The sequence below is a fragment of the Halichoeres trimaculatus genome, unplaced genomic scaffold, assembly GCF_033239565.1.
Source record: "Halichoeres trimaculatus isolate MK-OKI-2021-1 unplaced genomic scaffold, fHalTri1.1 fHalTri1_scaffold_23, whole genome shotgun sequence".
In the NCBI taxonomy this organism is placed as follows: Eukaryota; Metazoa; Chordata; class Actinopteri; order Labriformes; family Labridae; genus Halichoeres; species Halichoeres trimaculatus.
In genome coordinates, this window is record NW_027437201.1 from 23447414 (window position 1) to 23460320 (window position 12907).

At 39.0% G+C, this 12907-nt stretch overlaps 1 protein-coding gene across 1 annotated transcript; it reads left to right on the plus strand.

The window, feature by feature from the left end:
* The first annotated feature begins 327 nt into the window (after nucleotides 1–327).
* Nucleotides 328–6473, plus strand: LOC141785646 (protein phosphatase 1 regulatory subunit 3C-B-like). The gene is made up of 3 exons (XM_074664091.1): nucleotides 328–524; nucleotides 2914–3341; nucleotides 4175–6473. Exons 1-3 carry the CDS (start codon nucleotides 511–513, stop codon nucleotides 4753–4755), a joined length of 1023 nt encoding a protein of 340 aa, XP_074520192.1. The 5' UTR covers nucleotides 328–510; the 3' UTR covers nucleotides 4756–6473.
* Nucleotides 6474–12907: the final 6434 nt, after the last annotated feature.

Sequence of the window (12907 nt, forward strand, 5' to 3'; positions counted from 1 at the left end):
GTCTCATTTTTTAATATTTTTCCTCCTTGTTAAAAACATTTTTGACTTTTCTTTGTCTTGTTTTTTTTAATTATAAAAGTTTTTGATATTCTATAATCGTATCTCTATGTGTTTCTGCTATTTTTCCCTAAAGATTCCCCTTTTTTAAAAGACTGTGCCACCTGTCAGTCAGACCTCAGGGATTTATCCTCTGCTGCTCTGTTCAGGCCCCGCCCTCTGTTACGTCACCTCAAAATCCGAGCGCGTTCCTTTTTTTAATTTGGCTTTGATCTGATTGGCTGAGAGGGAGAAGGCGCGAGCAGCTGACAGTGCCGAGCGCTGATTGGTTCGTCGCTTTCTCGCTCATTCTCTCGGGGGCGTGTCTGAGCGCGCGCACGGGAAGGTCTCTTCCTGTAAAATGGCAGAAAACTGAAATATAATCAAATTAAAAACAAACAGGAACAGGGAGATGAAGCAGGGAGTTTCGTGCTCGGTGGTGGAAACAGGGAGAGTCTGCAGAGGAACTTTTCAATGAGCGAAACGAGGTGAGAAAAGATCAAATTTAACAATCAAACTGCGCCACAGCTGCTCCTGCTCCGTGTGTCTGTCCGTGTCTGTCTTTCTATCTGTCTGTCTCTGTCTCTGTGTCTGTTTCCCCGTCTTCCTTCTGACTCCACAGGTGTATCTCAGGAGTTTCCTTCTTGGTGATCAGTTTCACAGAGCTCAGAACTTTGCCTACATGAACACCTGTGGTTCTCATTGAAATATTATTATGACATTGTTATTATTTTACCTCAACTGGTCCAGAACTTTGCAGTCCGGATCATGACTAGACCCCCCTGTGCAAATCTCATCACTCCTGTTTTTTACCAGCTGCACTGGCTGTCAATCAAAAAGTGATTACATGATTCTCCTCCTCACCTTTTAGGCTCCTAATAACCTCACACCTTCTTACCTTCCTTCCTTCTTTCCTTCCTTCCCTCCTTCATGCTTCTCTCTACACCTCCCTGGGTCCTGAGCTTTCAGCCGTGCTGTCCCTTATCCTTGAAACGCTGTCCTTCAAACTACCTGGGACATTATCTGTCTCTCCACCTTAAAATTACACCTTAAAATCATATACTCTATATGTATATATTGTGCAATACCACTATGTCACTTTGTCTAAGTAATATGTAATCATGTTGTAGGACAAGAGGTGATGATGCCATGTCATTACTTCTTGGACTACTATTTATTTATATAACTAACTGATTATCCTCATCTGACCACCCATCACCTTCTTTAATTAATTTATTTAGTGATTTTTTTCTCTCTATCTTCCATTTATTTATTTATTTATTTATTTATTTATCGATTTATTTTTTTCTCTCTCTTTCATTACCTTCCTACTCTACTCTCCCGTTTTGGTCTCATCCCCACAGTCTGATTATACTATAACTGGCATTAACCCTTAAACACCATAATTAAATCAATACATATGACCTGGACTTGCATTGCTGCAGCCCCATTCCATCTCCACCCACCTCTACCTTTTTTTTTTTTTTTTTTTTAATTAATTCCTCTCTCTCCTTTCTTGAATTTTTTTTCACTGCTCATTTATCCAAGAGACCTGGCACTTTAAATATCAACTAATTCTAGCACTTTATACTCAACTCCAGCACTTTACTGTCTAAATCTAGCACTTCAGCATCTGCTACTGACCACCTGTGTACAATAAAAACTATGATTGTAAAATGTTTTATTATGATAATGTTTCTCTGTTCTTTCTTTTCCTTAAAAAGAAACAAAACAAGAAGAACAGAGCCCTTTAAATATTATACTTGTAATTTTTTTTTTCAACCTGTTTGTTTTTATATTTCAGCTGGGGGGACTACCATTGGAAATTAGCTTGGTAGCTAGATTTGGGTACAATTGCATTTTATTTTTTTTAAGTGTGTATGAATGTACATTGTCCCTCTTTATCAAATAAACTAAATTGAAATTGAAATATACTCTGTATTGAAGTGCTGCCATTATGCAGCCAGAGACTGTGAAAGAATCTGAGTGGAGCCAGGTGACAAAAAAATCAATTATCATTTCTTTGGAGGGTCTAATTTCTTCTTGGCTCTCTCTCCCACATATTTCACAATCCCAGAAAAAAAACAGTCAAGAGCATCAGCTATAAATCATCCTTAAACGTGACGTAAAGCCTTGTTTTTAACCCCTGAAACCAGACCTGGGACAATATGCTATTCTGGCAATTCGATGCTATTTTGGGGGTGCCAATTTGATATAAATTGCAATTCTCTGATATTTACAATTTTTGTGATTTTAAGTTTGTTTTTTTAACACCAGACCAAGTGAAAAAGTTAAACTATTATGCTTACAGCCTATACCAGGAGCCAAATATTCCCATAAAATGCACATCACGTGAGTCAGAGAGGAACATTTCACCCTCTGCTGGAGAAAAGTGGTAATTTTTTCCCAATCCAGTTTATAAACAGAAACTGAACTGTAGAATTTGAAAAACAAATTGTTTTTGGTTTTGATAAAGAGTCCCTAATTTGATATTGTCAAATCAAAAATCTTGATCTGAATCTATACTGCAGCCAGCCACCAGGGGGAGCAGTTTTTTTGTGGCGACCTCACTTTGAGCTGAACAAGATGATGTCCATTTTTTTTTACAGTCTTTGCTTAAAACACATTTTTATTATTAGCCTTCCACTGTTTGACCACGCCATACTCACTTCTTTGTTTGTTGTATTTATTTTATGCAACTCACTGTGTTCTTGTTTTTATGAAACTATACTTTTGCTGCAAGGTGACCTTGAGCATCATGAAAGTATTTAATTTTACATCCTGATGTTTAACTCTCATCCTCCACCTCAGAGTCTATTCACAGAAATATGAAAAGAATCTCTGAGTTACATCCTTTCCTCTTCCTGTCTGTCTCAGGGTCCTCAGGATGCTGAACCCTCGTCCTGGGGGTCCGTCTCCCATCATGTCCGTCGACGTGGCAGTGAGGATCTGTCTGGCCAGCTCTCCTCCTCTGCACACCTTACTCAGCAACTATGACAATGTTATGCAGCAGCGACCGGAGCCACTGCGACCGTGTCTGTCATCCAGTCGATGTGATGACAGCTTCAGCGTCGCCCCGGTGACTACGCCCTGTACGACAGCGAGCACGGAGGCTGAGGATGGCCCGATGTGGCTGAGGAAGAGGGAGAAGAAGAAGAACGTAGTGTTTGCAGACTCCCGAGGGCTTTCACTCACCGCCGTCCATGTCTATAACGAGTCTGAGGATGACCTGCTGACTGAGCTGCAGTTCCACCTGTCAGAGATAGAGGACGCCACTGCTAGACTGCATGTTGGAGACATAACAGGTTCAGAACAAGACTGCATCCGATCAGTGAAACTAAAACCTGAGATTAACACCTGCCAAAAACATGGCAGAAGGAAAAACTACTAAATATAATCTCTTATTCTAATCTGGCATAATCTGACACATTTATAATACTAATCTGACACAATCTAACAGGTTTATTATACTAATTTAACACAAGTTCACACATTTATTATTATAATCTGACAATTTGAAATAATCTGACATAATCTCGAACACTTCAAAGTTTAACCTGACACACTTATAATACTAATCTAGCATAATCTGGCTAAATAATATGCTTATATAACATAATCTGACATTTAATACTTACCTGACACACCTTAAATATCAATCTAACATAATTTCACAAATTAGTTGTTCTAATATATAATCTGACATAATCTGACAGTTTTTTTTTACCTACTTTACACATTTATGCTAATCTGAAATAATCCTACACATTTATGATTAAAATCTGGCATAAAATAACACCTTTATAACATTTATATGGCATAATCTGTCCCATTTATAATACTTATATTATATAGGCTAATACATTCATAATCTGATACACTTATCATACTTACCTAACATAATCCAACACATTTTTGATAATTATTTTTAATAATCTGACACACTTGGTGTTTATTTTACATAATCTGACACGTTCATAACATAAATTTGACTTTTTCTAACAAATTTATTACCCCAATCTGGCATAACAAGACACATTTGATATCAAAGTCAGATATAATCTGATAGATTTAAAATATTTATTTGATATAAAACGCTATAATCCATAATGAACCAGTTTTTTCTATCCCACTCCAGGTCCTGAAGATCCAGGTTCTGTCCTTGTCCTGTTGTTCTCGCAGCCAGCTGCAGACTACCTGGATTTAAGGAGCAGACTCAAAGCTCAGCAGGTCTGCCTGGAGACCTGTTCAGTCCAGGATCACCAGCTCTCTGGCACAGTCAAGGTCCGAAACCTCTGCTTTGACAAGTCCGTGTCAGTCCGGATTACCTTTGACTCGTGGCGGACCTTCCAGGACGTTCCTTGTCTGTACCTGAATAACGTCTACAGCTGCCCTGACATCGACACCTTCTCCTTCTCCATCCTGGTCCCAGAGTCCCTTGAGTCCCCAAACAGGGTGGAGTTCTGCATCCAGTACCAGACTCCAGATCAGACCTACTGGGACAACAACCATGGGAACAACTACTGTGTGGGCGTGGCCGACCCAAACTCAGCTGGGGTCGCAGAGAGCTCTGCTGGCATCGAGATCAAGAGGGACCAGGCCAGAGGAGAGAAGGAGGTGGTGGACTTTGATCCTTATGGGAGTCCCAGGACATCAGCAGGGCTCTTCCCTGAGTGGCAGAGCTGGGTTCGTGTTGAGACCAAGGCCCCCTACTGGTGAAACCTGCACGGGACGTGTTTAGATGTTGCACTAAGCATTAATTTGCTCCTGAATTTGATTTGTAGCGATTCAAAGCTTCCCCACGCATTACTTCCCTTTTCCAGGTCGTATCTCCCAGGTTCGGACGGATCTTGAAGCTGTTTCAAAGGGATTTAGTGGTTCTTTTTTTAAAGCAATGTTTGCACACCGTCATTTCGAGTGACCGTCATTAAATATGCAAGATAATCAATGAAACTGACCCCCTTAAAGATCTGCATGAGAGGACCAGGTGAAGGACTCCTTCAAGCAATCTCCAAGGATTCTCATTGGTACAAACCATTTGTCATGACTTACCGAAGACCTTCTACTGTGCCCACATCCTGAAAACTGATTATGGTCCAGAGTGCTGCCGGAGAGGACAGGCAACCTGGACTCAAGTTTTCAAACACCAGCTTGAAATTGTGCACTCCAAAGATCAGAGATATCTGAAACACGCGGGAGCTCAAAGCAAAGAACAATCACTGTGAAGTTCTACGAGTTTAGATCTGATCCAAAGTCAATCCTCTTTTAGTCTGTGGGTCCAGGTCAGTCTACAGTCTGGATTAGTGTGTTTGATGCCCTCAGGTTGGAATCACCTTTATGTCCTGACATAAATCCAAAACCATGACCCAACCCAGTCCAGGTCTAGAGCTGGGTTCAATCCTCTTGTTTTACTCTATGCATCCTAAGATGAGACGTGTGACTCCCAGGGATGGATTGTGGGATGAAGATCTAGACCAAGTCTTGTTTGAGATCTCAAATCTGGTCATTTGCTGGGTCCGTTCTAAAGACCAGGTTTTCAGTTTCTCTTTGGGTCCAAGCATTTGTTCCTTTGAATCATCACTGAGTGAGCTGAGTCTGAGGTTAGACTTTAAACTAAATCTGCACTTTAATTTCAAACAGTGGGACCATCGAATGTGTTAGCGCCCCCTTTGGTTGTAAATGTAGTTTTGATCCATGATGGTTGTACAGGGCTAAAAAGATTCACATCTTTAAGGGACTGATCAGCAGAAGCCACTGCCTTAGCTTCAAAACCCTAAAAGGGTCTGTGGTCCAAAAAACCAGCGAGAGGTTTCCAGTTTTACGTCAACGTTCCTGATCTGAGTCTTAGTCTTGGTCTCAGTGATAACAGACACGCCAACGTTTGTCTGTCATTCATCATGAAGCCCCTCCCACATCTATCTGCTGATTATCATAGAGCCAGTGATCATAGAGCCACCCCAAGAAGTCGTTATTTTCAGATCCCGCCCACTCTGTATGTTGTTTATCATAGACCACGCCCCCTTTCGTCCACTGCCCACTTCCTTCGTTCTCCTTTTCCACGTCGTGTCACTCCTGATGTATCTGTTGTGCTTCAGTGTCCACAGATTGCTGCTTACCTGTTATCTTCAGCACTTTACTTCCTGTTCACTGCTCCCGTAGCCCTTTCAGATTAAAAGCCTGTTCAAGGTGTAAAACACTTCCTGTGCTCTTATCCTCCAGCTGCTCTTGTGTGTGCGCGGGTGTGCATGGTGCTGTATGTCTGTGGGGAATGAGAAAGTGTCCAGAGGGATTCTGGGAAATGTACCTGAACATTAACCTGAGGTGTTGATGAACGCTGCTCAGACTTGTGATGTGTTTAGGCTTTAGAGCGTGCGGTGTAATGATGTCATGAAACAGGAAGTGATTTCAGCAGGGAGGGAATGTTTTTTCCTTTTATATTTGCCTTTTCAGAATAAAAGTCTGATGTTTAGAGAATTAAAACTTTGCTTTTTTCTCTTATTTAAAATATAGACTGATCTTCTTTGTTTGACTGTCACTTATATTGATTTATCAACATTAACTTTAACCTTTACTGTGATCAGGCTTTTAAACTGATCACCAGCTGTTAGATACTTGATTCTGATTGGTCTAAGCATCATGATGTGGTTAATAATCATGTCTTCTCTGTGTATTCATGTTATCCTTTAAAAACATTAGTAAACTTAATGAAGGATATTTTTAATCCAGTTTATTTGGAGGGAACAACGTTAAGGTTGGTGTTTAATGTGATTTAACACATTGATACACACTTCTTATACTCACACTCTGTCACTGTGTGTGTGAGACCGACATGTGTCTGTCGTTTCCCCTCACTGCTTCTCTCAGTTTCCATTCATGGATTACAGTTACATAACAGGACACACACACAGATTAAATCAGGCAGCTGTTCAGTACACTGCAATCCTGAGGTGATGACATCATCATGTTTCTGTCAGCTATTTGAAGTCGATATTACAGGTGTGTTAGATCATCATCAGTCTACCTGCAGGAGAAGGAGAAAGACAGCTGACCTTTGACCCCAGGCTCCTAGCAACAGTGTGTGCAGTGACCTCTGGTGGTGAGTTTACAGATTACAACTGTCTGTTTCACTTTTGTCTCTCTATCTGGTGCTTTGCTCTAACTCAGCAAAGAGTTGGAGCTGGCAAAGCGCCAGTTTTAAGCACCTGAAACCAGTTCCCTGTTTATGGAAACACAAAGACGCAGCGCTAAGTCAGGCACTGACCTGGAACTAGCACCAGCAGCAGTGCAGTTAGAAAGGGTTTCACTGATCATCAGTACATATACACAGTACATGAATCCCTCAATGACTGTTGTTCTCTCCTCTCAGTCACACAGTCGTTGAGTGATTCATGTACTGAACGTAACCAGCTGTGTTTCAGCTTAGTGAATTCTGAATCTGAGCGCTGAACGATTCTGTGAATGATTCTTTTAAACGAATCACTTTACTTAACTGATTCTAACGAGTCAGTAAACTGAAAATAACTGCTTTTCCCATTGTTACAACACGTTCACCAAGTCAGTAGGGTCAGCTCTCTGTCCACTCTGTTTCAGAACCACAGACAGCTCCTAACCTCACACACCACTGTCCATGGTGCTGAAACACTCCGTCTGTGGACCACCATCATACAGGTAAGCTTCTTATAACTCAGGGTGTCCGCGGGGTCTTAAAAAGTATTAAAAAGTCTTAATCCTAATGTAATGAGGTATTAAATTTTATTGGTATTTAAGCTTTGACTCCAAATGTACAAATATTTATTTTCCTCCTTGCGACTGTTACAAACTAACCTGACACGCCAAACGGACCGCTCCATATATCCGCCACAGAAACAGTTCATCTTTTCCAAAAATGTTTTCAGGGTCTGAACTTTCAAAAATAACCACACCTGGTGATTGGACGATCATTCTGCTCGTCACACTCATCACAGACCAACGTGAGGATCTGGAAAAAGCTTTAGCGTCTCAAATTATTTCTCTCTAGATCATAAGAGTTTCTCAAGCCTCCTGAGAAACTTTTTCAGACTTTTAATGACCTGGGATCTTGGATTCTTATGATTTAGAGAAAGTTTCCCCTGATCTCAGTTGTTTTGGAGCAAATTTTCTTTGTTCAAATCATCTTTTAACTTTACAACGCGATGAGATAAGGTATTTATCAATACAGTTATGTAGCGCTGTTGTTTGAGACGTGACAACTTGCAAAGTTGTCATTTTGTGAGGCACAGGCTAAACGTAGCACTAGCAGCCCAACATGTCCGTAGGCTAATATGACAACAAACTCGGTTTGTACCGTAGTTTAGTCGCCGTCCGTATGTGACGCTGATTAAAAGCAAATAACACAATCTCGAGCACATGTCCAAAATTTTGATGATGAAATAAAATTCTTTTTTTTTTTTTACAAGTTGGCCTTGAATGACTGCTGCTAATTTTTGTGGGAATGTGAATTAACCTGCCTTTAGTTTAATTGATTCTTTCAACTTTATTCAGTTTACCTAATTTATGTTAAAATGCAAACTACAGCTGTCAACTATCGGTTGCTAACAACAGCTCAAAGTCGCGATAAGGTCTTAAGACTTTTTGAAAGGTTTTTAAAAAACGTCTTAAAAATGTTTTGAATTTAATGTCAGGATTTCAGCATATACCTTGTAACAGGTGGGCCACACACACACACACACACACACACACACACACACACACACACACACACACACACACACACACACACACACACACACACACACACACACACAGGTAATGTGGAGTGTATTTACATTCATCCTATGAATAAAATCTGCTTATTTCCAGGAAACCAGATTCCTTCCTTGTGTTCTGTAATGCTGTGAGCAACAGCAGGGGGCGCTAAAGCCTTCAGCTTTGTACTGCTGCACATCATCCATCCTCGTAGTGTGTGTGTGTGTGTGTGTGCATGTGTGTGTGCGTGAATGTGTGTGACAGAGAGTTTGCTCAGCCTCACACAGTGTGCAGACAGAGATAGTTTTGTTTGTTTGTTTGTTTTCAGGTGGAGATCCTCAGAGTCTCTGTTAGCTGCTGATAACACTGCAGTGATGATGTCACTTCCTCCTCTGAGACACCAAGCTGGTTTATCTCACACACACACACACACACACACACACACACACACACACACACACACACACACACACACACACACACACACACACACACACACAAAGACACTGCTCTCAGTCTGCTTGTTGTTTTCTGTAAAGCTGGATGTGAGGTTACCATGGTTACAAAGGGTTGCCATGGGGATACTGCATCTCTCTTTCCTCGTGATAAAACAAAGCAAAGCCCCGCCCCCTTGGTTTGGACTGACGAACGATTGGACCACGGCCGAAAGACCAGTAACTGAAAATTAAAACACGCAATCAACCACACACACACACACACACACACACACACACACACACACACACATTTATTACACAATCAACCCTGAACTAATGTATGTGTGTGTCTGTGTGTGTTATGTATAACAGTTGAGTCTACCTACCTGTGTGAGCATCCTGAGTGTGTATCAGGGGATCTGATTGGACGCTGTCCCCTGGGTGTCCATACACCTTGTCTCAGGTAATGTAGGTGTGTTTTTCAATAACATTTGAGGTTGTGTTGAGTTGTGAAACCATTTAAGCTGTTTAAGGAGACATGAAAACACCTGTGTGGAGCTTCTTTCTTCCTGAGTACCTGCTGTAGGTCACCTCTCTGTCGGTCCAGGTGACAGGTGCAGGTACCTGAACCCATCATGAGCCTTACCTGAGTGTAACTTCAATTTATTCCAAAGCAAATCTGAGCCAAACCTGATCCTAACATGAATTTATCTCTGAACTAACCCAAAGCTTACCTTAACCCTAACCTGTACTTTACCTGTAACCTGATCTCACATGGTCCAGGTGATTTCACTAACCCCCCTGTCCTGGTGATGTCACTGGTTACCTGGATTTAAACGCAAACAACAAAGGATAAAAAAAACAGGTTATAACAGTTTAAAATGAGTCACACCTTTTCAGGTGAAAAAGATCAGGAGCATAAACTGAACCATGAACAGTCTCAATGTGAAAAGCAAAGTGTTGAAAGTTTGAGGACACTTTTCAGAGATCATTATTTCAGCTGGCTGCCTGATGTTTCTGCTACGATGAAACCATTCTGGAGGGCTGAGTTTCTCGTTAGGATGTTTTTTTCCTGTCCCAAACAGAGGAGGCTTTAAATGCTGCAAGAGCTGATTGGTTAACGAGGGATTAAGGTTTAATGAAGCGAGAAGCTTGTTAGCAACGGAGGCTAAAACCAAAACTGTCTGAGTCCCTTTGATGGAGGGAAGAATCTGTTTAAATGAAAATCTCGAAAAACCCTGACTTAATGTTTTAGTGAATATAATTAATTTAATGTTCTTATTACTATAATCATTGAGATAATAACAACTATTATTACTATTAATAGTTTTGTTATCTTGAGTTTATTCTTTTTAATTTTTTTATGATAAAAGCTGTTTAAATTGATTTTTTTGCTATTGAAGGAACCATTTTACCTCAGCTCCTTGGATTAAAATCGTTGGGAGTTACAAAATGTAGATAATCTTCAGAATCAAGACAAAATAGTGTATAAAATTCAATGAATAGTTAAAATGTAGTAAATAATTATCTACACAAGTTTAGATATTTTCTAATTCATAAAATTGATGTATGATGTCTATTTTTTTATTTTTAATAAATTTGCAAAAAATTGGAAATAAAAAAATGATTAAAAAAATAAAATCAAATTGAAAAAAATTAAAAAATTAAAAAAAATTAAAAAGCTGCATAAAATGTAAAATAAAAAATATTTTAAAACATTAAAATAGTAAAAAAATATGCCAAATTGAAAAAAAAGAAAAAATTGCAAAATTGAAAAAAAAAAAAAGTTTCCATATTGTCTTTCCACATATCAATCATGTATATTAATCCGGCACATTGTCAGTTAGATGACTCCATCGACACAGAATTTAGATCTGTATTTTCTTCCAGATTTGTCTTCCAGTGAAATTAAAAAGTAAATAATAATAAAAAAATTTAAAAAATTGAGAAATTTTACTTTAAAAAAATAAAATTTGCAAAAAAAAAATTTTTTAAAGAATTTTTAAAAAAGAATTAAAAAACGCTTTTTTTTAATTTATTTTTATTTTTATTTTGCACAAAATAAAAAAAACGCAATAAAAAACTGCAAACATTCCAGACCATTTTGATTTTGAATAAATTTGGAAAAAAATCCAGATTTAGAAAGAATGCTTGAATTTGATAACAAATATTGATAAAATTGCTCAACTTTTAAATTTTTGTTGTTTGCTAATATCTTTCCACATATCAAGCGTGTGTATTAAGCCGTCAAGTTGTCCGTTAAATGAATTCATCCACACAGTGTGTGGATTCAATAATGTTTTTTTTTTAAGCTACAAGAAGCCACTGCAAAGAAGTCAAAGGGCCGCATGAGGCTCCAGAGCCACAGGTTGAAGACCCTTGGTCCACAGAAACTGATTCACTGCTGGAGACAGACTCTTGTGGACACTCAGGGAACTGCAGGTCTTTTATGATCCAGCCTCGGTTGCATTTTCCTACATTAACAGATTATAACAGATATACACTGATACCTTTAACTAACTCTGTACTAACAGCTCTAAAAAATCCTCCTTTGTTTAGGTTAGAGAGGGAGACAGAGAAGGAGGAGAAGAGGGAGACAGGGAGGGAGACGGAGGAGGGAGACAGAGAGGGAGACGGAGGAGGAGAAAGTAAAAAGCTGTTGTTGTTATACCAATCTATCCCTTTTCTCTCTCTCTATTGTTCTTTACTCTCCAGACTGAAACAACTCAATTTCACCCCTCACTACCACTCTGAGTGTGTGTGTGTGTGTGTGTGTGTGTGTGTGTGTGTGTGTGGGTGTGTGTGTGTGTGTGTGTGTGTGTGTGTGTGTGTAAAACCGGCAGTCATTTAAAACATTGACATACTGTCTGAGAGGAAAGAAAAGAAAAAGATTTGGAGCCAAAGTCACTTTATGAAACATGAAACGTCACCACACCCACAACCACCATCATCATCATCATCATCATCATCATCATGACATCATCATCAAGATCACCATTGTCATCACCATCATTTTCATTTCCATAAGTTTCATCAAAATTACCTCACCAGGATCTACAGCAACCACATGAAACTAGATTGATGTAGTAGGATGGCAACAAAAAGAGGCTTGTAGCTTTAAAAAATATTATTGAAATAAAGAATAGTTATTTTTCTTCCAGAGGGTATTGATGATTAAAGACACTGACACTAAATAAAATCCTGCGTTAACATTTAGTTGAACTAAATCTTCATCCCATCTGTCAATAAAGCCTGCCACCGCTCTACTTCACCTCCTACAACATCAACATCCACCAACTTTCCATGCACCTGTGGCTAACCTCAAGTTTTACAGCCCTGGGAAGATAACTACATCTACAAAAAGACTCATCTGGAAGAAAATACTGATTTTAATTCTGTGAGGATGGATTCATTTCACTGAGAACGTGCCGGATTGATATACATGATTACTATGTGGCAAGACATTAGCAAATAACACAAAATGATGAGATGAGCAGTATATTAATATATTTGATCAGATTCAAGCATTCTTTTAGAAAAAAAAAATGATGTTTTTGCAATTTTTGCAATTTGTAAAATTTAAAAAAATGTTTTGCAAGTTTATAGAAAATAAAAGTTAAAACATCCCATGTATAATGTTATAAATTAAAAAAAAAATCTTGTTTAGATAATTATTCACTAGATTTAACAGTTTATAGAACGAATTGAAA

Coding starts and splice junctions, on each gene's coding strand:
- LOC141785646 (XM_074664091.1), top strand. Junction 3,342..4,174: donor GCATGTTGGAGACATAACAG/GTTCAGAACAAG, acceptor ATCCCACTCCAG/GTCCTGAAGATCCAGGTTCT.